This window comes from Cetorhinus maximus, chromosome 22 (genome assembly GCF_964194155.1).
Source record: "Cetorhinus maximus chromosome 22, sCetMax3.hap1.1, whole genome shotgun sequence".
NCBI lineage: Eukaryota > Metazoa > Chordata > Chondrichthyes > Lamniformes > Cetorhinidae > Cetorhinus > Cetorhinus maximus.
Window position 1 is genome coordinate 45,360,345 of NC_135900.1, and position 25,459 is coordinate 45,385,803.

The 25,459-nt window shown below is 41.7% G+C and overlaps 1 protein-coding gene across 2 annotated transcripts in view; it reads right to left on the reverse strand.

Annotated features, from left to right (window-relative positions):
- LOC144696660 (ADP-ribosylation factor GTPase-activating protein 3-like) overlaps positions 1–25,459 on the reverse strand; it is a 93,579-nt gene that overhangs the window by 39,608 nt on the left and 28,512 nt on the right. The window contains exons 5-10 of one of the 2 annotated variants that reach the window (XM_078568217.1): positions 24,313–24,390; positions 10,597–10,687; positions 9,884–9,943; positions 8,577–8,621; positions 7,256–7,308; positions 709–854 (exon numbers count right to left, since the gene is read on the reverse strand). In XM_078568217.1, the coding sequence (XP_078424343.1) occupies positions 709–854; positions 7,256–7,308; positions 8,577–8,621; positions 9,884–9,943; positions 10,597–10,687; positions 24,313–24,390 (473 nt within the window). The remainder of the gene's footprint in view (positions 1–708; positions 855–7,255; positions 7,309–8,576; positions 8,622–9,883; positions 9,944–10,596; positions 10,688–24,312; positions 24,391–25,459) is intronic. The other variant, XM_078568219.1, reaches the window with a different exon arrangement.

Here is a 25,459-nt window from a genome sequence, read left to right on the forward strand (position 1 = left end):
GCTTACATTAGCAATTACTTTTTTATATATTTGGAAACGATTTTACTGCCTATTTTGGTATTTCTTTCTAGTTTACTCTCAGTCTAATTTCTCTGCTTTATTTTTTAATCATCCTTTGTTGGTTTCCAAAATATCCGAAACTTCTGGCCTGCAGCTAATCTTTGCTGTATTGGACATCTTTTCTTTCAATTTGATACTATCCTTAACTTCTGTAGATTGCCACAGGTGTTGCATCCTTCTCACAGTCTTTCTATCTCTATGGAATATGTCTTTGTTTAGAGTTCCGAAATATCTCCTTAAACATCTGCCACTGCCTCTCTACCATCTTACCTTTTAACCTATTTTCCCAGTCCACAGGGTATTGAAGGAATGTTGCACTTTGGAGGTGCTGTCTTTTAGATAAGACATTATACCAAGGCCCCATCCACCCTCTTCGGTGGACATAAAAGATCCTATGGCACTGCTTCGAAGATGCAGGGGAACTACTCCTTGTGTCCTGGCTAATATTTGTGTCTCAATCAAAATCACTTAAAACAGATTATCTAATCATTACCACATTTGTTTTGGGAGTCTACTGTGCACAAATTAGCTATTGTGTTTCCTAAACACTTTCAGACGGCCTGTGGCCATGAGAGGCACTACATAAATGCATATTTTTAAAGCCTGTCGTGTTGTAATCACATTGATATAGAAAGAAAATTTACATACATTGATTCGTCCTTCTCAAACTTCTTCCTGTTGTTCAAATCTTCTTGTTCTTTCATCCGATCAGCAGCCTGAGCCTGTTTATCAATTTCATTGAAGCTGCGGCTAGTCACTTTCTGCGCCCCTAAACCAGCCTTCTTAGCACCTAACTGTTTAACAATGGGGAAAAAAGTACAATAAACTTATTTTACTAATTCTTTTAACAGCAGCATCTCTTAAAACTAACAGTCACAATTAACTTTTTCTTTCTTTTGGTCGAGTTGACTCACATAAAAGGTTTGAATTAGGAGTATTACGGAGAGAACAATGGGCTTATTTCACACAAGCACCATCCAAGAAATGAAAGACTCAACCACAAAGGATCGTGTCTTAACTAATTCAGCTACACTCATGGCTGCAGGCACCCAATGTAAAAATTAAAACATGCATTTAAGTTAGTAGCACCACCACAGAAAAATTATCAGAAAGCACATATATAGCTGTATATAGATCTCCCAAGATATTACTCAATGGTGTATTAAACGGTAAACTATTTATAGGAGTGTACACCATGTAATGAATTATTTTGCTATGTAGGTGCAGTTAACCAGAGTCTAATTCCTGTACATAGGCATCCTAAGGTCAATGAAAAATTCAACACTGTTTCAAGCTTTTGGTGGCTTTTGCTCTCAAGTCCAAGGATGGCATCAGAGGTCACATGGCTATGACAAGCCTATGGCCACATTGCACAAAGGCATTTCTTCAAACACCTCCCCTTTCATAAAATGAAAAAAAAACCTGTATACACTATCATTTGCAGTTGCAAGTCAGACATACGTGGTCTACAATGAAAATAGTCATGTACAGAAAACAGCTAATTTTAGTCCGACCTACTTTTGTTTGTCCTTACGCATGCATCGCACACACAATCTTTCAAGCATTCCGGTCTTCTAATGGTACACATGTGGTTTGTTATTGGCTGGTCGTCTGGTGTCTGCTCATTTTTGTGATGATGTTACCTCTCCGGGGAATTTCGCTGCTTTGGTAATTGTTGCTGCTGATCCCTTGCCTTTGTTGGGGAATGGCTGACCTCTGGGACTTATGGTAGTTCAGTTCCCTGTGCAGTTGGTGAACCTACATCTTCCTCATCAGCTGTCTGCTTTGAAAGAGCAGCTTCTCCAGTGCATGTATATGTCTGCAGTTACAACTATATCTGGTTATTCATTTTCACTGACTGAGGTGACAACTTCTCTACACAGGTTTGAAGTTGCTAAGTGGGCTGACTTTTGTTGAGTGCGCTAAATATTTGCACTCTGACCGGCTCTCCAATTCTCAGTTCTGGCAATGATTTGGCAGCTTTAACAAAGTGAAATTTCGCTGACTACCGTTTCACGTCACTCACTCATATTACTACTTCCAGCTTTCATAGTATTTTAGCTATTGGAAGAGTAGTTTGAATGTAGCATGACATTGATCACTCAGCTTGACTACTTTCCATGGTTTGTGTTTCCACTCTAGGACTGCCTTGTACACATCTGTGCTGGATCTACTTGATTTATCATTGATCCCTTTGGCAATTTTCACTGCTGCCTCAGCCTTTCCATTTGACTGAGAATAGTGCACAGATGATATGTAGTGTTGAATCACCTCGATTCATTTATGAAATGCCTGAATTCTTCACTCGTGAACTAAGGGCCATTGTCGCTCATCACAATGTCAGGAATGCCACAACGACTAAAGTGTGCTTTCAAGAATTCTATGATCTCACTGGTAGCTGTTGATGTCAGCTTGTCTGACTACTAGTCCAAATAGTATTTGATGGTGACGAGATAGTCAGTTCTAAAAGAGAGAAGAGGTCTATTCCAAGCATCATACACAGTCTGTCTGGGATGTCATGAATCATGAGCAGTTCTTTTGCTTGCTTAGCTTAATGTTCACTACAAACATTGCACTAACTGATATGTTCCTCTTATCTCATTGCCCATGTTTGGCCACTAGAACACTTCCTCAGACTAGACTCGATTGCTTGATGGCTTCAGCATCTCTTTCCTCATCTCCTTAGGGATGTTGACACCTTTGTACGAGATGCCATCTTGGGCAATCACTTCATCCCTGTATGCTCAATACTCTCATTGTAATAAGTATGTCCTTGATGGTTTCTGGCTATCTTTTCATCACGACTTCCTGCAGCACTTGGAGAGGTGCATCTGGTTGTGTAGTTTGTTTGATCTGAGCAAGACGCTGGTCTGTCAGATTCAATGTTTCTGCTGGGCTGATGGCTTCCACAGCATGTGCTGCTGTTGCTTTTCATTGAATCTGGAAGATTTCACACTCAGTGCTAGCAGCAGCAACTTTCTTCAAACGGAATGCAACTCTTGACAGCATGTCGGCGATATACATCTACTTCCCCTGCTTGCGCTTCACTTCCAAATGATATCACTGCAAACGAAGTAACATCTTTTGCACATGCTTTGGAGCAGAAAGAAGTGTTTTGAGAAAGATGTTTTGAAGTGACTTGTGATCAGACTCTACCATCACTTTGTCTCTCCCAAACAGGTACTGATTAAAATACTCAAGCAAAGACAATAGCCTGGCACTCTTTCCCAATCTGTGCGTAGCACCATTCAGTTTGCGATAACACTCTGGATGCAAACACAGCTGGTTGTCCTTGCTGCATGAGGGTTGCTCCAAGTCTGACCTCGTTGGCATCTCACTGCAGGGTGACCTCATTATTAATATCACAGTACCTCAGCACTGGCATTGCTGTCACTAAATGTTTGTTGCAAGTGAAAGCTGCCTGTTCTGTGCCCCAATACCATCAGACATCCTTTGCATTGAGCTTGCGTAGAGATTGACATTCTGATGACAAATTGGGCAAGAACCTTGCTAGGTAGTTCACAAATCCAACAAATCATTGCACCACCTTCACATCTGTTGGTTCCTGCATCTCTACTACAGCTCTCACCTTATGAGGATCAGGGCAAACTCCTTTCACCGTCAGTACATGACCTATGTACTTGACTTAGTTGTCTTCAGTTGCACTTTCTTCTAATCAGCTTCAGGTTTGCCTATCGAGCTCTCTCTAGCAGTCTCACTAGATTATGATCATGGTTTGCTACGGCTTCTTCCGTCATATTGTCATATCCACAGACTAGCAGATCATCCACAATCGTTTCCACTCCTGCAAGATCGTTGACTATCCCATGCCATCAGTGTAGATACTCTTTCCTGAGCAGTAGAAATGCCAAGCAGCACGTACAATCATCTGTACCTCCCAAATGGCATCTAAAATGTAGTCAGGAAACTGCCGCTTTCATCAAACTCACTTGCCAGTATCTATCCTTAGCATCTAGGGTTGTAAATATCTTTGCCTTGTTGAGTTGTGGCAAAATTTCTTCGATGGTTGACATGGAGCAGTGAACTCTCTTTAAAGCTTTTTGAGGTCCTTTGGATCAATGCACACACTCGCTTTACAGGTTGTTTCACTGCTATCATGCTGCTAATCCAGTCTGTAGGAGTTGTCACTTTCTTGATTAGTCCCATTTTTTCAAGCTCCTCTATCTTGTCTTTCAGGCTGAACTTGAGAGCTGCTGGAACGCTCTTCGAAAGACACCGAGCTGGTGTCACACTTTCATCTACTTCAAGATGGTATTCACCAGGAAGACACCCAAGACCAATGAAGACATTTTTATACATTTTTAGAATTCGTTCAGCGGTCAATGGTTTTGTTCCATGCAAAACGGTGCAAACCTCTTCTGGCATGTGGAGGGTTACCAGTCCAATCTTTTGATTTGTTTCAGCTAGGATGAGTGGATTTTGCTTAGTGTCTACTATTTGGAACTGCAAATCTTCTTTCTTCCAACTGCATTGGCTTCTCAGCTTAGTTTCCCCTCTAAGGGTGAGCATTGTTCAATCATGTAGCCTCAACTATATCACCAATGGCTTCATTTTTTGGTCACCATCTTGAGCAATCTTCACACAGGTCTGCAAAGCTCATAGATGTTGCACTAGCACTGGTGTCTATCTGACAGTTCATATTTACATGATGCTCTTCTTCTGCAGTTATCATTCTAATAGTCACAAATCATTTTTTCCTTGAGACTTGAAGGTGCCAATGTGTTCTAGGGTGCAGTGATTCACCAGGTTCACCGTCTGACACCTTGCCAAAACCATCTTTATAGGCTTGTTTTTCTTCTTTCCAGAGTGCAAAGTGATTCAGCTTCTTGCAGCTAGAGCACTGCTTTCACCACACTGGATATGCTTCCTTTTCTTTTGTGTGGAGTCCTCCACAATATTTACATCCAGTACTCTGGCCTTGATCTTTCTACTGGGCCTCCTGCAAATAGTTCTTCTTTCCCTCCATTATTTTGTGCTTGGAAGGTCTGAACTGCCTCTCAGCAGAGTGTAAAGCCTTGTCAGTTCTCTCATCAATGTTCTGCAACTGATGGTTGACCATTTCAGAGCTTCTGCACGTCAATAGCTCTTAAGAATAAGCTTTGCTTCTCAGCAGACGAGCTCTCATGGCCGAATCTCTTGGTTCCTAAGACAATCCTTTCTCTCTAATCAGATCTTCCTTAAGCTGCTCAAACTCAAGATTCAGCTAGGCATCTCAATGCAGTCACATACTAATCCCCTCTTCCTGAGCTCTGGTGTTGACCACGTAGCATTCATAAGTAACGTTAGTGGAGAGCTCAAAATGGGTCCTTAAGGCATTCAACATTTCATAAAACTGGCTTTTCTGCTCTTGAGGTCTAGAGTGCAATATAACTTGTAGCATTCTTTCCCCAGCGCTGATAACAAGATTGCTACTCTGTTCACAGGTTTCTTATGTAACTCTGTGGCAATTTCATAGTTTTGCCACTGAAATCAGAAGAATTTCCAATTGCTTTTCAAATGCAGATTTCATTGCCAGAAGGGCAGGTACTGGAATATTCAAAGCCTTACTGACTTACCCAGTGACCAATGTCCTGTACAAAGCTGCAGACTGAAGTATTAGTTACTCTCTGCTGTTTCTTACACAGCTATCAAAAACAGAGTAGAAATCAATGGGTTATTTTCAGGTTGGCAGGCTGTGACTGGTGGGGTGCTGCACAGATCAATGCTTGGGCCCCCAATGTGGGGATTAAAGGTAATATTTCCAAGTTTGCACACGACACAGAACTAGGTGGAAGTGAGGGTTGAGGAGGATGCAAAGGCGCTTCAAGGGGATTTGGAGGGGCTAGGTGAGTGGGCAAAAGTTTGGCAGTTGGAATACAATGTGGAGAAATGTGAGGTTAGGTAGGAAGAATAGAAAGGCAGAGTATTTCTTAAATGAGAGGCTGGGAAGTATTGAACTTCAAAGGGACTTGGGTGCCCTTGTTCACGAGTCACTGAAAGCTAACATGCAGGTGCAGCAAGCAATTAAGGCAGCAAATGTTATGTTGGCCTTTATTGCAAAAGGAGTTGAGTACAGGACTAAAGATGTCTTACTGCAATTATATAAGAGCTAGGCAAGACCTAACCATGGTGTGCAATTTTGGTCTCGTTACCCAAGGAAAGATATACTTGCCATACAAGGCTCGCTAAATTAATTCCTGGGATGGAGGGATTGTCCTGTGAGGAACAATTAGATAGGCTGGGCCTTTATTCTCTGGAGTTTACAAGAACGAGAGATGATCTTACTCAAACATACAAAATTCTTAACAGGGCTCGACAGGGTAGATGCGAGAAGGGTGTTTCCCCTGGTTGGGATGTCCAGAACCAGGTGACACAGTCTCAGAAAAAAGGGCAGGTTATTTAGGACTGAAGTGAGGAGGAATTTCTTCACTCGGAGGGTGATGGATCTTTGGAATTCTCTGTCCCAGAGGGTTGTGGAAGATCAGTCATTGAGCATGTTCAGAATGGAGATCAATAGGTTTCTACATATCAAAGCATCAACGGATATAGGGATAGTGTAGGAAAATTCTTCAAGTAGAAGATCAGCCATGATCTCATTGAATGGTAGAGCGAGCTTGAAGGGTTGAATGGCCTACGCCTGCTCCTATTTCTTATGTTCTAAAATCCATTAAATTTCAGCTGCACACTCCTGACACCATGTTCCAAGTTGTGGACAAAATGACTTCTGCTCTCAAGCCTTTATACAGCAAGGATGACATCAGAGATCACATGACTATGACAAGCCCATGGCCACATTGCACAAAGGCACTTCTCCAAACACTGTTGGCGAGAGAAACGTGAAGATTGGCAGATGGGTATAGATTATTAGATCCAAGTCAGAAGAATGCAACATAAAATGAATGAATTTCTTATTTTGTGTTATACTTTTTGACATGTCCGAAGTGTGACATTTAAATCCCAAACTGATAAGAGGGATACAGAAAATAAACCAGGGTTCTCAGTTTGTGATTTTTGTGCTTTTTGCTGTAAAGTGCATATGTGATGGGTAGTTTTACCATGTGGCTGTGAAGGAGAAAGAAAGCACAGAATTCTAAGACAGATATAATAAAGTCGCTCTATCAATCAAAGTTCCTCAAATCTAAATGAGGTTCCTAAAACCTCAAATTGTACAACAGAAATAACTCAAAATACACACCATTTTCTTTGCTGCAGTAGGCTTCTTTTTTGTTATGATAGAGGACTTGACATCTGTCAACGAATCCAAATCAGGAGTTAATATATTTCTCTACTCAGGCATTACCTCGAGTAAATAATGTATTTCGCAGGAAACAGGTTATGCCAAATGTTCTGAAATTGATGTTTGAGCTTAAGTTACACAATTCCAAAATACATTTCCATGCAATAGCAACTTTACCATATTATACATAATGCTAAAGGAGCAGCATCTGAATTATGGATTCACAGGCCTGTTTTACCACTAAATTATACTATAAAATTGACTTTACAGTAATATTTTATTTTCTGTACAAGCTTCTTGCACAAGCAATAGCAGCACAGTGTAAAAGGAACAGTACTCATAAGCCATGAAAATTAAGAGATGCAAATTACTACAGATAAAAATTAAAAGAGAAAGCATTTCGCCGGTTAGTTTTGTGGGAAAACAGAATAGACAAAGATACAAATGAATTAAATTAACTCTTTCCAGCCTCTTTGAGAAAGTAAGTTTGTAATAGGAGCAGAGATCACGTTAATATGCTATCCTGGACCTTTACTCATTATGCTATGCAAACGAATGATGCTTTGCTTCAGTAATGATCCAGAGAAGTTAATTACAAACATTAAAACATATATTGAAATGGCTATTTGAAAGTTGAGGAAACACAGGCAAACAGAGAAAAGAGTACAATTATTGTTAGTGATATCTGCAGATAAATATTACATGTTTCTGCTATTCTAGTGAGGGCATCAGCTTAAATAATACATTACATGTCAAGGAATGGTAAATGAAAGCATTTACTAATCTTGCCAAATAATTTTCCATCTTAGACAGAAAGACACAGCAAGGTGAGTGGAGGAGAAAGAGAGAGAGATTGAGCAAGATGAAGAAAGAGAGAAGAGGAAAGAAAAATAAAGGGAAGAGATGAAGAGTGAAGAAAAATGAAAGTTAATGTGAGAAAGAGAAAAAAAGAGATTCATTCACCTGAATAAATAAACTCTACAAGTGGTGGCTGAAATGATTAGGCCAAGAACAAAATACAAGCTGGAAAGTGGAAATGATTAGGACAAGAACAAAATACAAGCTGGAAAGTGTTAAAATAACCAGTTGACCCAAAAGATTTTTTTTGAAAAAATAGAACTAGTAAACACACTAAATAAATTAATTTAATGCATTAAATCTTTGTGGTGTTAAATAGTAGTTCCTCCCAATTCGTGGAATTGTGCCCAAGTCCATCTGTACACTTTGGCTCAGAAAATCGAAGCAGCCAATGGTAGATCACAAACACCTTAACAGTCACCTTTGTTAGGTGTGATTCCTGCAGAAACTAAACTCATTGAGTCAGCTAAAATAGGGAAAAACAAATGAGAATTTCTGAGTAACAGCCAAAACATTTCTTTACCTCATGTACTATGATCCATATTTTCTACATTACAGCATTTTCATAATTTTAAGTCTTTAAATTCTACATTAAAATTCAAAATGAAACAACCTGAAAAGATTCACAATAAAATTCAACATAATTAAGCATTGTCTTTAAACATGCTTTCCCAAAACCTCTAATATTCTGATGCAAAAATATTGATTGTAAACAGCCTGTCTTTTATTAGCTTCAATCCATGAGTGATGCAAAGATTTTCAGCCGTATTCAATTTTCATTAAATCCAAAGTTGTTACCTTAGTTCTGGAAGCTATCTTGGTTTTAATCCATCTTGAAATCATCTCCTGATTTTGAAATATTCTAAGAAATTTAGTCCCAATTATTGCCTAGTGATTTGTGCCATATTAGGGTAAATTTTAATCTTTAGCATATATAGCACAAAGCTTTGGACGTCCGACTGGAAAGCAAGAATTCAGCATGTGCTATCCATCATTTTCAGTCCATGGAAATGGATAGCCAAAATGTTGTGGGCAGTGCCCACTCAATTTTGTGGTGTGAAGCTCTGGTCCACATATGAAATATGGAAGCTTCTTTTGCAGTCAGAAATTTAGTCGTTTTTTCATATTTTTATTCATGCTTTCCTGGGAACCTTGCCTTCCCCCAAAATATTTTGTTAATTAATGATCTATTGAGAAGAATATAAAATGGTGGCTGAATATCAATTTCTAACAGCTGTCACAAAAATCATACTAGTCACGACTAGCATTATTGTACTTCCTGAAATAATTTTAGTTTTAGTTTTGGGCAAGGGTGCTGAAGCAGAGCCAAATTTGAGGCATGCACACAAACACACCATTCTCCAGCCCACACTAACTCAGCACATATATCTTAAGAGGCCTGGCTTATATGGAGAAAGAATTCTACGAAATCCTACAAATTGTAGAGGAATATCCTAGGTAAAGACCCTGTCATGGCACTGATGTCATTAAGGAACCTTCTCCTTTTAGTGTAATAAATAATCTATGGATATCTTTTATACGTGTACATTTTAGAATATTACACACGCTGATTTCCCATAAAAATATTTTTAAGGACTTCAAACGCATATTTAATATCAATCGTTCTGTTACTTGACAAAATACTGGTATATTGATCTATGAACCTACACAAGTTATGTACAAAAATGCACTCTTACAGTAAAACAATGTAAAGGCTAAACAACATACCTAATGCTTCCTTAGGAGAGACACTGAGGCAATCGACATTTGGCCCATGTTCAGGCTCGCCTAAAAAGGAAACATATATTCAAAAGCACAAAGCAGTTATGAATTACAATTCATAAGCCGGATAGGTGACAAGCTTTAAATGGCCATAAAACAACTTTCAGGTTAGTTGCAAATCCTGGCACACCTTCACAATGTGAAATGTAAAAAGATGAGGATAGATAATCCAGCAATTCATAAATAAATATATTAGAAGTGCAGTTCTTGCTGGGTGACACTTTGATTACCATTCCATGGTGTTGACATCCTGATCTAAAGCCATAATCTCCCAGGCAGCAAGCTCAATGTTGGTTGATTATAAGGAGAGTGAACAATCAGAGGCCAAGGAAAAAGGGGATGAAGGAGTTTTGTGTTGCAAAAATGGGTCAGTTTGAGTGCATGTGATTGGGATACATTGCGCTGCAGTGTTGGAAAAAATGACTTTCTGTACACTTGAGATTTACAACTATTGGGTGGACACATCTAAATTATTCATAATATGCAAATGTGGCTGCTGTCAATGAGTTAATGAACTGTTTTAACATATAAACGAATGCCTTTGAAATACCTCCTTGTACATCATGAGCCTTGATGACAATTTCACACTGATTCAGTACTTTCAATGAACTACAAATAATTGATTTCAATCTATAATGACAGACATCTCCAAAGCTTACCATCATTTTCTTCTTGCTGCATTTTTTCAGATGAGGACAGCTCTGGAATGGCAGAATCAAAGGTTTGATCTGCTGACTTCACATTGGCTGACTGGAATTAGACACGAAACTCTCATGACAATCCATAGCAGAAGTGCAACATGAATTCATTTTTAATGGCACATTGAAGCAATTTTGACTGCTTTGAGTAAAGAGCTTCACTTTTAACAAAATTATTAAATAGCATAAGAGTGATTTACGTTTATATAACTTGGACATACAAAAACAAACCAAGGTGCACAGAGGCATGACCAATAAAATGGATACAGAGCCAAAGTACGTGGTTTTAGGAGGAGTGGCCAGAAGCTTTGTCAAAGAGATGGGTTTTAAGGAGGGCATTAAAGAATGAGAGCATGCCAGCAGGGTTTAAGGAGGAAATTCCAGAGCATGGGGCCTAAGCAGCTGAAGGCACAACTGCCTATAGTATGGGAAGTGGGCGTGGAGGGGCGGTGGTGGTGGTGGCGAGGTGCGAGAACCCGGAAAGAAAGCAGAGTTTAAGTAGTGTTATAGGGCTGGAGGAGGTTACAGCCATAGTGAGGCGTGAGGCCATGAAGAGATTTAAACACAAGGGCGAGAAATTTATTTTTTTTAAAAAGTGTTGAGGGGCTATCATGAGCCATATAATAAACCTCGGTGAGATCTCTCCTTAAATCACCATCTTTCAAAACTGTATCTAATCTTGCCGTACAGCTCATTAAATTTACACATGGAAACAGTTTTCTTTTTTCCGACAGCCTTTCTAATGCAATTAAGCCTTTTGACTATTATCCTAACAAACAACAGTACTATTACAGGACAGACAGGCCGTATCAAAATTAAATAGGGCAGAGAGAGACTTGTAACAACATTGAGGCAGCGGTTGAGAATCATTTCAAATAGATATGGGGGAGGGGGGGGTGCAGGGTCCCAGGTGAGCAGCTGGGTGTGCATACAAAGGGCCTGAATTAAACTCTTGTGTGAGCAAATGAGTTTTGAGTGAATTAGATTCATGCCCTAAGACTCAGATGCAACCCAAAGATCAGAAAAAGGTGAACATCTGGGAAAATGGAATGAGGTAACTACATTACAGTGTATGTAGTTGAATACTAAAAGAATTAGAAATAATATGCAATGCTGGAGGCTATAGTAGCAGCAGGGATCCACAACAGGTAGGAATATTAGAACATTTGTTATTTCCAAATAATGAGATTGACCATAACCTTCAAGATTTAGAGCTTTTACAACAATAACAATTTATATTATATAATGTCTTTGAAATTGCAGTAAAACATTCCAAGGCATTTCACAGGAGCATTAAGTTAGGGCGGGGGTAGGCGGGGCGGGGGGTTGGGGGGGGGGGGGGTTTGGGATCAAAGCGGGAGGTGTTAACGAAGGAAAGAGAAAAGAACGCAGAGAGGTTTAGGGAGGGAATTTCAGAGCTTAGGGCTTCAGCAGCTGAAGCCACAGCTACCAATGGTGTAATAATTAAAATCAGGAATGCACAAGAGACTAGAATTGGAGCAGCACAGATATCTGAGAGCATTGTGGGGCTAGAGGTCGTAACAGAAATGGATAGCTTTAGAGAAAAAAATAGCGTGAACAGAAAAGGTGGCGGTGTGCACAAACGTGCGTGTTAAATGGTGTGCTTTCTAAAGTGATAGAAAGCCAAAAAATTAGCTATTCTGGTTAGACATCACAGATGAGAAGAAAGCCAAGCTAATATTAGTGGTATGCTAAAGCTTTCCAGATACGCAAAAAACGACAGTTCACTCTAAGATGAAACAGGCAGGGGTTGTGGGAATCATAAAATGGTTAAAGCACAGGAGGAGGCCATTCAGCCTGTCAAGCCCATACCAGCTCTCCGCAAGAGCAACTCACCTCATCCCATTCCCACACCTTTTCCTCATTGCCCTGCAATTCTCTTTTCCCCTCAGCTTATTATTCAATTCTCTTCCGAAGACCTTGACTGAACCTGCCTCCATCACACTCTCAGGCAGTACATTCCAAATCCTAACCATTTGCTGCATAAAAACGTTTCTAATTGGCCCTACCCCTTCTTTTACCACCTGTTCACTATTCATATGCCTATAGAAAACTTTTGTATTTTCTTTATGTTGGCTACTATCTAGAACTACAGGGCAGAAATTTCATGTGGCGGGCAGGCTCGGGCGCAAGGCCGATCACTGCCTGCAATTGGCTCCACGCCGCCATTTTACTCCCACCCAGTGTAAGACGTGACTGGTAGCGCTCAACACCACCTGTGCGGATGGAGGGAGGAGTGAGAGTCGGGGCCAACGCTCTTTCGCACGCATGTGCGCGAAAGAGCTCTTCAATCTCCAAGGCATGGAGCTGCCTCAGGGAGATTGAGTTGATATTAAAATTAAAGATTTAAAAATGTATTTAAACATGTCACATGAATTGGGATGTTTTTATATTTATGAAAATTTTAAAATGTATTCAATAAAGGCTTTAGGAGAAATCATCCAGCTCGCAGATGAGGCTTCCTAAAAAACGAAGGCCCTTGGGCTTTTCACCTGCCCGCCAACCTTAAGGCTGGACGTGCAGCGTTTGCAATAACCTTAATTAGATCCTTAATGGCTTCAACAGGCAGTTTACATTTCGGCAGGCACGCAGCCGACTCCCATGCACACCCGCCGAACAAAACATCTCAACTTGGCGTGATGTCATCGGAACACAAGCCCAACATCATCGCGCGTCATTTTGTGTGTCCGGGTGTCGGGCCCGCCCCCACACACTGACTGAAAAATTCTTCCCATAGGAAAGTTAAGAACACAGAAAGAGGCCATTGAGCCCATCGTGTTTGCACCGGCCAAAAAAGAATAAATAAAAAAACTAGCTACCTATTCTAATCCCACCTTCCAGCACCCGGTCCGTGGCCTTGCAGGTTACAGCACTTGAGGTGCAGATCCAGGTATCTTTTAAATGAGTTTCTGCATCTACCATCAAACCAGGCAGCAAATTCCAAACACCCACCACCCTCTGGGTGAAGAGGTTTTTCTTCATGCCCCCTCTAATCCTTTCACCAATCACGTTAAACCTGTGTCCCCCGGTAATTGATCTCTCTGCTAAGGGAAATAGGGCATCCTTGTCCACTCTATCTAGGCCCCTCATTAGCCTATACACCTCAATCAGGTCACCCCAGTGCCTCCTCAGTACCAAGGAAAACAACCCCAGCTGATTCAATATTTCCTCATAGCTGCAATTTTCCAGCCCCGGCAACATCCTTGTAAATCTCCCCTGTACACTCTCCAGGGCAATTATGTCCTCCATGTAATGCGGTAACCAGAATTGTACACAAAATTGCAGCTGTGGCCTAACCAATGTTTTATACATTTCCATCATTACATACCTCATGATATTCTAATGCCATCTCTTTCGTTCTCTTATTTCTTTTTTCACTCCCCTCTGAACCTTCTATATTCAGCCTGGTTCTCAATTATATTATCCACCTGACATCTCATATGCACTTTTTTCTACTTCATGTTACTCTGTATTTCTTTCAACATCTAGGGGGATCTGGCTTTATTTGCCCTACTTTTACCCTTCATGGAAAAACCTTGGCTGTACCCAAATTCTCCTCTTTGAAGTAGCCCATTGTTCAGTTATTGCTTTGTCTGTCAATCTTTGGCTGGGATTTTCTGGTCCCACCAGTGACGGGTCCCACCATGGGCAGGAAGGAAAATTCAGAGAGGCAGCCAAACGTCTATTGACTTTGGGTAGGAATTTGCAGTCCAGCCATGGGCAGGGCTGGAAAATCCTGGCCTTTGATTCCAATTTACCTGGGACAGATCCGTTCTCAACTCTTTTTTTAAAATTCATCCATGGGATGTGGGCATCACTAGCTAGGCCAGCATTTATTGCCCATCCCTAATTGCCCTTGAGAAGGCAGTGATGAGCTGCCTTCTTGAACCGCTGCAGTCCATGTGGTGTAGGTACACCCACAGTGCTACTAAGGAGGGAGCTCCAAGATTTTGACCCAGCGACAGTGAAGGAACAGCGATATATTTCCAAGTCAGGATAGTGTGTGGCTTGGAGGGGAACTGCCAGATGGTGGTGTTCCCATATGTCTGCTGCCCTTGTAATTCTAGATGGTAGTGGTCGTGGGTTTGAAAGGTGCTGTCTAAGGAGCCTTGGTGATTTCCTGCAGTGCATTTTGTAGATGGTACACACTACTGCCACTGTGTGTCAGTGGTGGAGGGAGTGAACATTTGTGGAGAGGGTGTCAATTAGATTCACTCTTGCTGGAGATGTTCACTGCATGGCACGTATGGCATGAATGTTACTTGCCACTTGTCAGCCCAAGCCTGGATATTGTCCAGGTCTTGCTGCATTTGGGCCTGGACTGTTTCAGTGTTTGGTCCTCCCCCAATTAATTATTTTTACACTGGATTGCTCCTTATCCTTATCCATAGCTAACCTAAACGTTATGATACCATAGGTCATTGTCCACTAAATGTTCCCCTATGGACACTGGATTAATTTGACCCATCTCATTCCCCAGAAGCAGATCCAGCAATGCCTCCTACTTCCTTAGACTGGAAACATACTCTAGAAACTCATGTCCCTCTGTCATTTACACTATGACTATCCCAGTCTATATTCGGATAACAAAAGTCCCCCATTATAACTACTCTATGATTCTTGCAACTTTTATAATTTTCTTGCAGATTTGTTCCTCTATATCTTTCCCACTAGTAGTGTAATGGTATCGCTATTTTGTTTTAGCTCTAACCAAATAAATTTTGTCCTTGACCCCTTTAGAACATCCTTTCTCTTGCACCTTAATGTTCTCCTTAATCAATGCTGCAGCCCCTCCTCCATTTTTTCCTTCTCTATATTTCCTGAACATCTTGTACCTAGGAATATTTAGTACTCAGTCCTGCCCTTTATTGAGATAGATCCCCATTATCACCACAACATATTTCCATGTAGACATATGCACCTTCAACTCAACTACCTTTTGGAAATCAGAAGATAAATGGTGAACTCTAATCAACTTAATATAAAATCAGGAAAATTCAACTGGTTTAGAGTCAGAGCTTGTAAATAAATGAATACCTATCTCTAGACCCAGTAGTGCTGGAGGTAATGGTCATTTGACTTTGTATTCTTAAATGACCCAGACAATACCATCGGGAAACAGCAGTCATGAATGATCTGGGTCCCAAAAAAAAATTCCAGGAGCCAGTTATCTAAAAGAGCCAATTTAAAGAAAAACTACACCTAATACTTTTGATGTAGTTCAGCTACTGAAACACCTTTAAAGGTTTAGTGTCCAGTTTCAGGATATAAGTATATATCCAAAACCAGTAGGCTCAAACTAGGCAGTTGTGAACCTCAAGTGTGGAGTACAGATTCTGCAAGGAGAAGGGGTTCACTGAGAAAAATATAAAGAGGAACCAAAACTTGTTTGGAGAGATTTCATACTAAAGCACATCAGTTTCCACAGGTACTCCGACAACATCCAGTACATCGACCTCGCTACCACCTCAATTTTCACCTCCAGCGCCCCTAAACTGTCAGATTGCTTGTCAGGCATCCAGTAGTGTTACAATCCCCGTAGAGACTGATAACTTTTTAAAAGAAATTCAAACCTCCAGTGAGTGGCTGAAAGGATCACATGATGAGATTTCAAGTTTTAAGACTTTTACTGTAACACACAAACAAAAAGCAACATTCACTAAACACTATTTCAATAGGCAAATTATACTCTACCTTAGAGAAAAGATTACTCCATTTAACATTTAAAACAACCAAAAATCTCCATCTATGGTTATACCTCACTCTGTACCTTAAATAGACAGTTCATTCTCCAAGAATCAGTCCAAAGTGATTCTCAGCTCTTTTTCACTTTTCCAGCTGATAACTTTGAATCTCCAAACTAACTGTCACAGTCTGGGCTACCCTGGAGACCCCTACCTCTAGCCAAAGCTAAGTGAATCTTACAACTTCACAATCTTGGTCCCTTCAGTCCAAGTGTGACCTCCCACCCACATTTCGCATGGTGATCAATACAGACTTGCTGCCTCTCTCTTTCTGCTCCGTCTCTCTTGGGTTCTTGCAGATTGACCACGTCTGCGAAGTTCAATGATATTTTAGCAAAACCATAATCTGATTCCTCACCTCTCAAAGCTAATCTCCATGGCAACATGAATTACATGGGCCTTGCATCCAGGTGGAAATGCTAATTAGCTATTCTCTAGACACCCAACCCCATTCTATCTTGGAATTAAATAGAGACAAATTAAATTATAACAATTTCAAAACATGGCCTTTCTAACATCTTCCTGGGACTTGGAGACTAACTCGCCACTGTTTACAAGGATGAATATTTTGCACCCTCTTCCCATTAAGAGGACCTGCCCCCCTCCCTTTTTAATCTTTAACAACCAAGCCACCCAAGCTTTTTGGCATTCCTCCATTTTATCCCAAATTAAAGACACAGTTCCAGAAACCTCATATTTGTATGTGGATGAGCAGAAATTGAGGAGACGACTGTGGCATATTGGTAATGTCACTGGGCTAGTAATCCAGAGGCCCAGGCTAACTCTCTGCGGACATGGGTACAAATCCCATCATGACAGCTGGTGGAATTTAAATTCAATTAATAAAATCTGGAATTGAAAGCTAGTCTCTGTAGTGGTGAGCATGTTGTAAAAACCCATTTGGCTCACTAATGTCCTTTGGAGAAGGAAATCTGCCATCCTTACCTGGTCTGACTTACATGCAATTCCAGGCCCACAATAATGTGGTTGACTCTTAACTGCCCTCTGCAATGGCCTAGCAAACCATTCAGTTCAAGGGCAAGTAGAGATGGGCAACAAATGCTGGCTTTCCCAGCGACACCCACATCCCATGAAAGAATAAAAGGAGAAAAAAAAATACATTTCCTCAAACTAAATATTGGGAAGACCAAAGCCATTATCTTTGGTCCCTGCAACAAATTCCATTCCCTAGCCACTGATTCAAACCTTCACCCTGGCAACATCTGAGGCTGAACCAGACTGCTACAACTGCCTAGTTTGAGCCGACTGGTTTTAGTTATATACTACCCACTGATATTTTGAGGTCCTCCAAAATTCTGTTGCCCATATCCTAACTTGCACCAAGTCTCATTCACCCATCATCCCTGTACCATGCTCGCTGAATCTACATTGGCTCCCAGTTAAGCAACCCTTCAATTTTATCCTCTAAGATAAAAGCAAAATACTGCGGATGCTGGAAATCTGAAACAAAAACAAAAATAGCTGGAAAAACTCAGCAGGTCTGACAGCATCTGCAGAGAGGAATACAGTTAACATTTCGAGTCCGTATGACTCTTCATCAGAACTAAGGAAAAATTTAAAAAAAAAATTTTTATATATATTTTTTTAAATATATATTTTTCTTTTCCCACCTATTTCTATTATTTTTAAATTTTATTTCCATCCATTGTTTTATCTCCATCTTTTAGCCTATTTTGATCCCTTCCCCCCCAACCCACACCCACTAGGGCTATCTGTACCTTGCTCGTCCTGCTTTCTACCCTTAATGTCACCTATTAGCACATTTCTTCGATAATATCACCACCGTCAACACCCCTTTGTCCTTTTGTCTATGACATCTTTGGCAATCTCTTCTTTACCTCCAGTGGCCCTCTATCCAGCTCTACCTCTCCCACCTCCCTCAACCAGTTTATATTTCACCTCATTTCTACTTTTCTTTAGTTCTGATGAAGAGTCATACGGACTTGAAACGTTAACTGTATTCCTCTCTGCAGATGCTGTCTTTGTCGTAGCTGATGTCAAGCTTCTTGAGTGCTGTTGGAGCTGCACTCACCCAGGCAAGTAGGGAGTATTCCATCACACTCCTGACTTATGCCTTGTAGATGGTGGACAGGACTTGAGGAATCGGCAGGTGAATTACTTGCCTCAAAATTCCTAGTCTCTGAGCTGTTCTTGTAACCACGATGTTTATATGGCTGGTTCAGCTCAGTTTTTGGTCAATGGTAACCCCACCAGGGTGTTGATAGCTGGGGAATCAGCGATGGTAATGCCAATAAGGGAAGATGGTTAGATTCTCTCTTGTTGGAAATAGAAGTAGTTTGCACTTGTGTGGCTTGAATGTTACATGCCACTTATCAGCCCAGGCCTGAGTGTTGTGCACATCTTGCTACAGTTGGACACAGGCTGCTTCAGTATCTCAGGAGTTGCATTGTGGAATCATTAACAAATATCCCCACTTCTGACCTTATGATGGTTATCGATGAAGCAGCTGAAGATGGTTGGGTCTAGGACGCTAACCTGAGGAGCACCTGTGGCGATGCCCTGACGATTGGTCTCCAACAAATTTTTCAAATAAATGTTCCAGTAATGTGCGTGAAAGGTCTAATGGCAGTGATTGAAGAATTAGGGTTCTCTGGACATCCCGGCCAACATTTGATTAACAGCAATATCAAAAACAGATGATTCATCCCATTATGGCTGTGGGAACATTGTGTGTACTGAAGTGGCTGCAGCATTATGTTACATAACTACAGTGATTGGCATACATCATGCAAAGCATTTTGTAACATTTCAGAAGTGTGACTGCACTATAAAAATGCAAATCATTTAATGACATGGAAATTTGTGCTTTCAGTAAATTCGACCAATTTACATTGCATCAAATCGTTTGGATCATTTATGTAGATTAGAAATTAAAGCGGTTCAAAACTAACCCTTGTTACACCATTGAACAATTCCCTTCAGTCTGACTTTACACGCCCCACTAGTACTCCCTCTGCTACAGGCTGGCTGGTTGAACAATGCTGAAAACAATTTGGTGGAGGAGAGGAGCCAGCAAACTTCGTTGTAGTTCTAATTAATATTCTTCTCAATTTGAAATGCTTGTGCAACAACTTTTATTTAAAGACTGGATCCAATTCAGTAATTGAAACAATGTGCTATGTTCCCCATTTTACCTGGTTAAAATCATGAACATACCAGTACAGCAGTGCTACACAAAAAAAGAAAATCATTCTCCAATTATGAGCATTTCCTGAACTTCAGATTCATTTGAATTAATTGTATTTGCAGAATCTTCAGGCCATGAATGTGAACTGAATTGGACTCCATACTGTACCAAAAAAATGGTCACCTCAAGGCCTAATGCCCCTTTGTGCCAAACTGATAATAATACTTTTAATTGTAAACAATATTCTGTAGAAAATTCCTGAACCTGTGCGGTATACTACAATGAACATGGGAACACTTCATGTAGGCAATGAGGCACACAAACCTACCTCTTACAATACAAAAACACCTGGAAAAACTCAGCAGGTCTGGCAGCATCTGTGGAGAGGAGCACAATTAACGTTTCGAGTCCGAATGACCCTTCAACAGAACTAAGTAAAAATAGAAGAGAGGTGAATTATAAGCTGGTTTTGGGCCGGTGGGGGGGGAGAAACACCAAGAACAGCTGGATAGAGGGCCAGTGATAGGTGGAGATAACCAAAAGATGTCACAGACAAAACGACAAAGAGGTGTTGAAGATAGTGATATTATCTGAAGGAATGTACTAATTAAGGGTAGAAAGCAGGACGAGCAAGGTACAGATAGCCCTAGTTGGGGTGGGGTGGGGGGAAGGGATCGAAATAGGCTAAAAGGTAGAGATAAAACAATGGATGGAAATACACTTAAAAATAATGGAAGTAGATGGGAAAAGATAAATCTGTATAAATTATTGGAAAAAACAAAAAGGAGGGGGAAAATCGGAAAGGGGGTGGGGATGGAAGAGAGAGTTCATGATCTAAAATTGTTGAACTCAATATTCAGTCTGGAAGGCTGTAAAGTGCCTAGTCGGAAGATGAGGTGCTGTTCCTCCAGTTTGCATTGAGCTTCACTGGAACAATGCAGCAAGCCAAGGTCGGACATGTGGGCATGAGACCAGGGTGGAGTGTTGAAATGGCAAGTGACAGGGAGGTCTGGGTAATGCTTGCGGACAGACCGAAGGTGTTCTGCAAAGCGGTCACCCAGTCTGCATTTGGTCTCTCCAACGTAGAGGAAACTGCATTGGGAGCAACGAATGCAGTAGACTAAGTTGAAGGAAGTGCAAGTGAAATGCTGCTTCACTTGAAAGGAGTGTTTGGGCTCTTGGACGGTGAGGAGAGGGGAAGTGAAGGGGCAGGTGTTGCACCTTCTGCGGTTGCATGGGAAGGTGCCGTGGGAGGGGGTTGAGGTGTAGGGGGTGATGGAGGAGTGGACCAGGGTGTCCCGGAGGGAATGATCCCTGCGGAATGCTGCCAGGGGGGGTGAAGGGAAGATGTGTTTGGTGGTGGCATCATGCTGGAGTTGGCGGAAATGGCGGAGGATGATCCTTTGAATGCGGAGGCTGGTGGGGTGATAAGTGAGGACAAGGGGGACCCTATCATGTTTCTGTGAGGGAGAAGAAGGTATGACGGCGGATGCGCGGGAGATGGGCCGGACACGGTTGAGGGTCCTGTCAACCACCGTGGGTGGAAAGCCTCGGTTATGGAAGGAGGATATGTCAGAGGAACTGTTTTTGAAAGTGGCATCATCAGAACAGATGCGACCGAGGCGAAGGAATTGAGAGAATGGGATGCAGTCCTTACAGGAAGCGGGGTGTGAGGAGCTGTAGTCGAGGTAGCTGTGGGAGTCGGTAGGCTTGTAATGGATATTGGTGGACAGTCTATCACCAGAAATTGATGGGTACCCGCATGGGCCCCAGCTATGCCTGTCTCTTTATGGGGTATGTGGAACATTCCTTGTTCCAGTCCTACTCCGGCCCCCTCCCACAACTCTTTCTCCGGTACATCGATGGTTACTTTGGTGCTGCTTCATGCTCTCGTCTGGACCTGGAAAAGTTAATTAATTTTGCTTCTAATTTCCACCCCTCCATCATTTTCACATGGTCCATCTCTGACACTTCCCTTCCCTTCCTTGACCTCTCTGTCTCAATTTCTGGTGATAGACTGTCCACCAATATCCATTACAAACCTACCGACTCCCACAGCTACCTCGACTACAGCTCCTCACACCCCGCTTCCTGTAAGGACTCCATCCCATTCTCTCAGTTCCTTCGTCTCAGTCGCATCTGTTCTGATGATGCCACTTTCAAAAACAGTTCTTCTGGCATGTCTTCCTTCTTCCCTAACCGAGGTTTTCCACCCACGGTGGTTGACAGGGCCCTCAACCGTGTCCGGCCCATCACCCGCACATCCGCCCTCACACCTTCTTCTCCCTCCCAGAAACATGATAGGGTCCCCCTTGTCCTCACTTATCACCCCACCAGCCTCCGCATTCAAAGGATCATCCTCCACCATTTCCGCCAACTCCAGCATGATGCCACCACCAAACACATCTTCCCTTCACCCCGCCCCCGGCGGTATTCCGCAGGGATCGTTCCCTCCGGGACACCCTGGTCCACTCCTCCATCACCCACTACACCTCAACCCCCTCCCACGGCACCTTCCCATGCAACCGCAGAAGGTGCAACACCTGCCCCTTCACTTCCCCTCTCCTCACCGTCCAAGGGCCCAAACACTCCTTTCAAGTGAAGCAGCATTTCACTTGCTCTTCCCTCAACTTAGTCAACTGCATTCGTTGCTCCCAATGCAGTTTCCTCTACATTGGAGAGACCAAACGCAGACTTGGTGACCGCTTTGCAGAACACCATCAGTCTGTCCGCAAGCATTACCCAGACCTCCCTGTCACTTGCCATTTCAACACTCCACCCTGGTCTCATGCCCACATGCCCGTCCTTGGCTTGCTGCATTGTTCCAGTGAAGCTCAACGCAAACTGGAGGAACAGCACCTCATCTTCCGACTAGGCACTTTACAGCCTTCCAGACTGTATATTGAGTTCAACAATTTTAGATCATGAACTTTCTCCTCCATCCCCACCCCCTTTCTGATTTTCCCCCTCCTTTTTGTTTTTTCCAATAATTTATATAGGTTTTTCTTTTCCCATCTACTTCCATTATTTTTAAGTGTATTTCCATCCATTGTTTTATCTCTACCTTTTAGCCTATTTCGATCCCTTCCCCCCACCCCACCCCCCTAGGGCTATCTGTACCTTGCTCGTCCTGCTTTCTACCCTTAATTAGCACATTCCTTTAGATAATATCACCACCTTCAACACCTCTTTGTCCTTTTGTCTGTGACATCTTTTGGTTATCTCCACCTATCACTGGCCCTCTATCCAGCTGTTCTTGTCTCACCCCCACCCCCCCTTAAACCAGCTTATATTTCACCTCACTTCTGTTTTTACTTAGTTCTGTTGAAGGGTCATTCACACTCGAAACGTTAACTGTGCTCCTCTCCGCAGATGCTGCCAGACCTGCTGAGTTTTTCCAGGTATTTTTATTTTTGTTTTGGATTTCCAGCATCCGCAGTTTTTTGCTTTTACCTCTTACAATAGTTTGGAACAGTACCCTGGCATTGCATTTGAATATACCATTTTAAATTCTACAAAGACTTTCCAAATTTTTTAAGCTGAAAGGAAGAGCACAGATACAATTTTTTTTGAAGTTTTTAACATAAAACTAAAACTTTCAATATTCAACTTAAATTAACAAAACATTTAGAAAAAAAAAATTGTATTTAATGGTGTCAATACTAAAAGTTGTTATAGGGATTCACCACTTAAAATGTGTTGGATGGTTTCAGTTAGTTGAATATATAAATTTGCCTTTCACTAATATGAACCTAAGGGGCTGGTTAGCCCAGTTGACTGGACGGCTAGCGTGTGGTTCAGAATAACATCAACAGCATGGGTTCAATTCAAGCTCTGCTGAGGTAGGCTTGGGACCTCATGAATGAATTAGTATGAACTTGTGTCCTAGAAAATTATTGTCCTATTTAGTTTGAAGTACTTTCCAGATTTACCCTCCATCATCTTGCAGACTTCTGCATGGCTATCTCCTTGCAAGGCTGAAAAGTTCAAGTCTGTGCCTTTAACACTAGGAATCAGAGTTGTAATTCTTCTCTGCACTCAACTCTCATACTTTAAATGTTTCCTGGGTGCCTCAGATACCAGAACTTGACAGAAAACTGAAGGTATGGTCTGACAGAGTACTGTGTTAAAAAAAGACTTTCTTGGACTCTACTGTTTTGGCTATGTAGTTCACTACTCTATCTGCCTTATTGACTGCTCAACATATTCAATCAGCAAGGAGTCTCCCAAGCTCTTCCTTATGCAATCAAACAGTGCATGTGTCCTCTGCATTTTTTTGTCCATTGTACACTAATGCATTTATTATCTTTTGCATATTTCGCCTGGCTCCTTTTGTAGATCCCAGGCTGATCCTTAGGTTTGGTTTACCCCTTCTTGTCATCTGAATTTGATCAATTGCATTACATTTTTGGACCCAAGTAATTAAATGTGAGTTAGACACCGTAGTAGTCTCATACAAATCCTAGGACACTCCACTCAACACTTTCTTCCATCCCAACATAATTCCACGAACAAATGCTTACTGCTTGCAGCACTTGAATCAACCTCTTACCCATTTCCAGGGTCGGCTAGTCAAATCCACTAAAATTCTTTTCATCAGCTGGCTTCTAGCTTTGTAGTAGCATCAGTGTTCATCTACTCTTGGATGCAATATTCAGCCTGAAGAATTGTAAAGATATTCTTTCCCGGGCTACCTCCACCAAAAATCGTACTGATACATTGTGAAACTAATTAAACACTTACAGTAGTATGTGAGGCAAAGAAGTCTTCATCTTTACTCTGAGGCGATAAAGGCGGATTTCCTGCATCATCGATCCACAGCTGAACCATATAAATAAGAGAGAAAAATGTAACTCATCGAATTTTGCTGCTATGTTGAAGGCAAACATTTTCCTTTAATTCATGTTTGGGGTTTCTCTTCCATTCCAGTTTCAATTGCTTAAACAATGAATCCTATCTCTTTAGAACTCTAAAATAAAAACAGAAAATGCTGGAAAAATTCAGCAGTCTGGCAGTATCTGTGGAGACAGAAACAGAGTTTAACGTTTTGAGTCTGCACTGGAGTGTCGCTCTGGGCTGCAGTAGAGTGCTTAAGTTGGAGCTTGGTGACTGAGGGAATCTGAGAGTAATTTGGGAGACCTGGCAGTAATTTGGGAGACACAGCAAAAATTCATCCCTAGGAAGAAGAAGCATACTAAAGGGAGGACGAGGCAACCATGGCTGACAAGGGAAGTCAGGGACAGCATAAAAGCTAAAGAGAAAGCATACAATGCGGCGAAGAGCAGTGGGAAACCAGGGGATTGGGAAGCCTACAAAGACCAACAGAGGACAACTAAAAAAGAAATGAGGGAGAAGATTAAATATGAGGGCAAACTAGGCAGTAATATAAAAGAAGATTGCAAGAGTTTTTTTAGATATATAAAGGGTAAGAGAGAGGCAAAAGTGGACTTTGGGCCGCTGGAAAATGACGCTGGAGAAGTAGTAGTGGGGAACAAAGAAATGGCGGAGGAACTGAATAGGTACTTTGCGTCAGTCTTCATGGTGGAAGATACGAGTAACATCCCCAAATTTCAAGAGAGTCGGGGGGCAGAGGTGAGTTTGGTGGCCATTACCAAGGAGAAGGTGCTAGGAAAACTGAAAGGTCTGAAGGTGGATAAATCACCTGGACCAGATGGATTACACCCCAGAGTTCTGAAGGAGACAGCTGAAGAGATAGTGGAGACGTTAGTGGTGATCTTTCAGGAATCACTGGAGTCAGGGAGGGTCCTGGAGGATTGGAAAATCGCTAATGTAACCTCCCTGTTTAAGAAGGGAGTGAGGCAAAAGACGGGAAATTACAGGCCGATTAGCCTGACATCGGTCGTTGGTAAGATTTTAGAGTCCATTATTA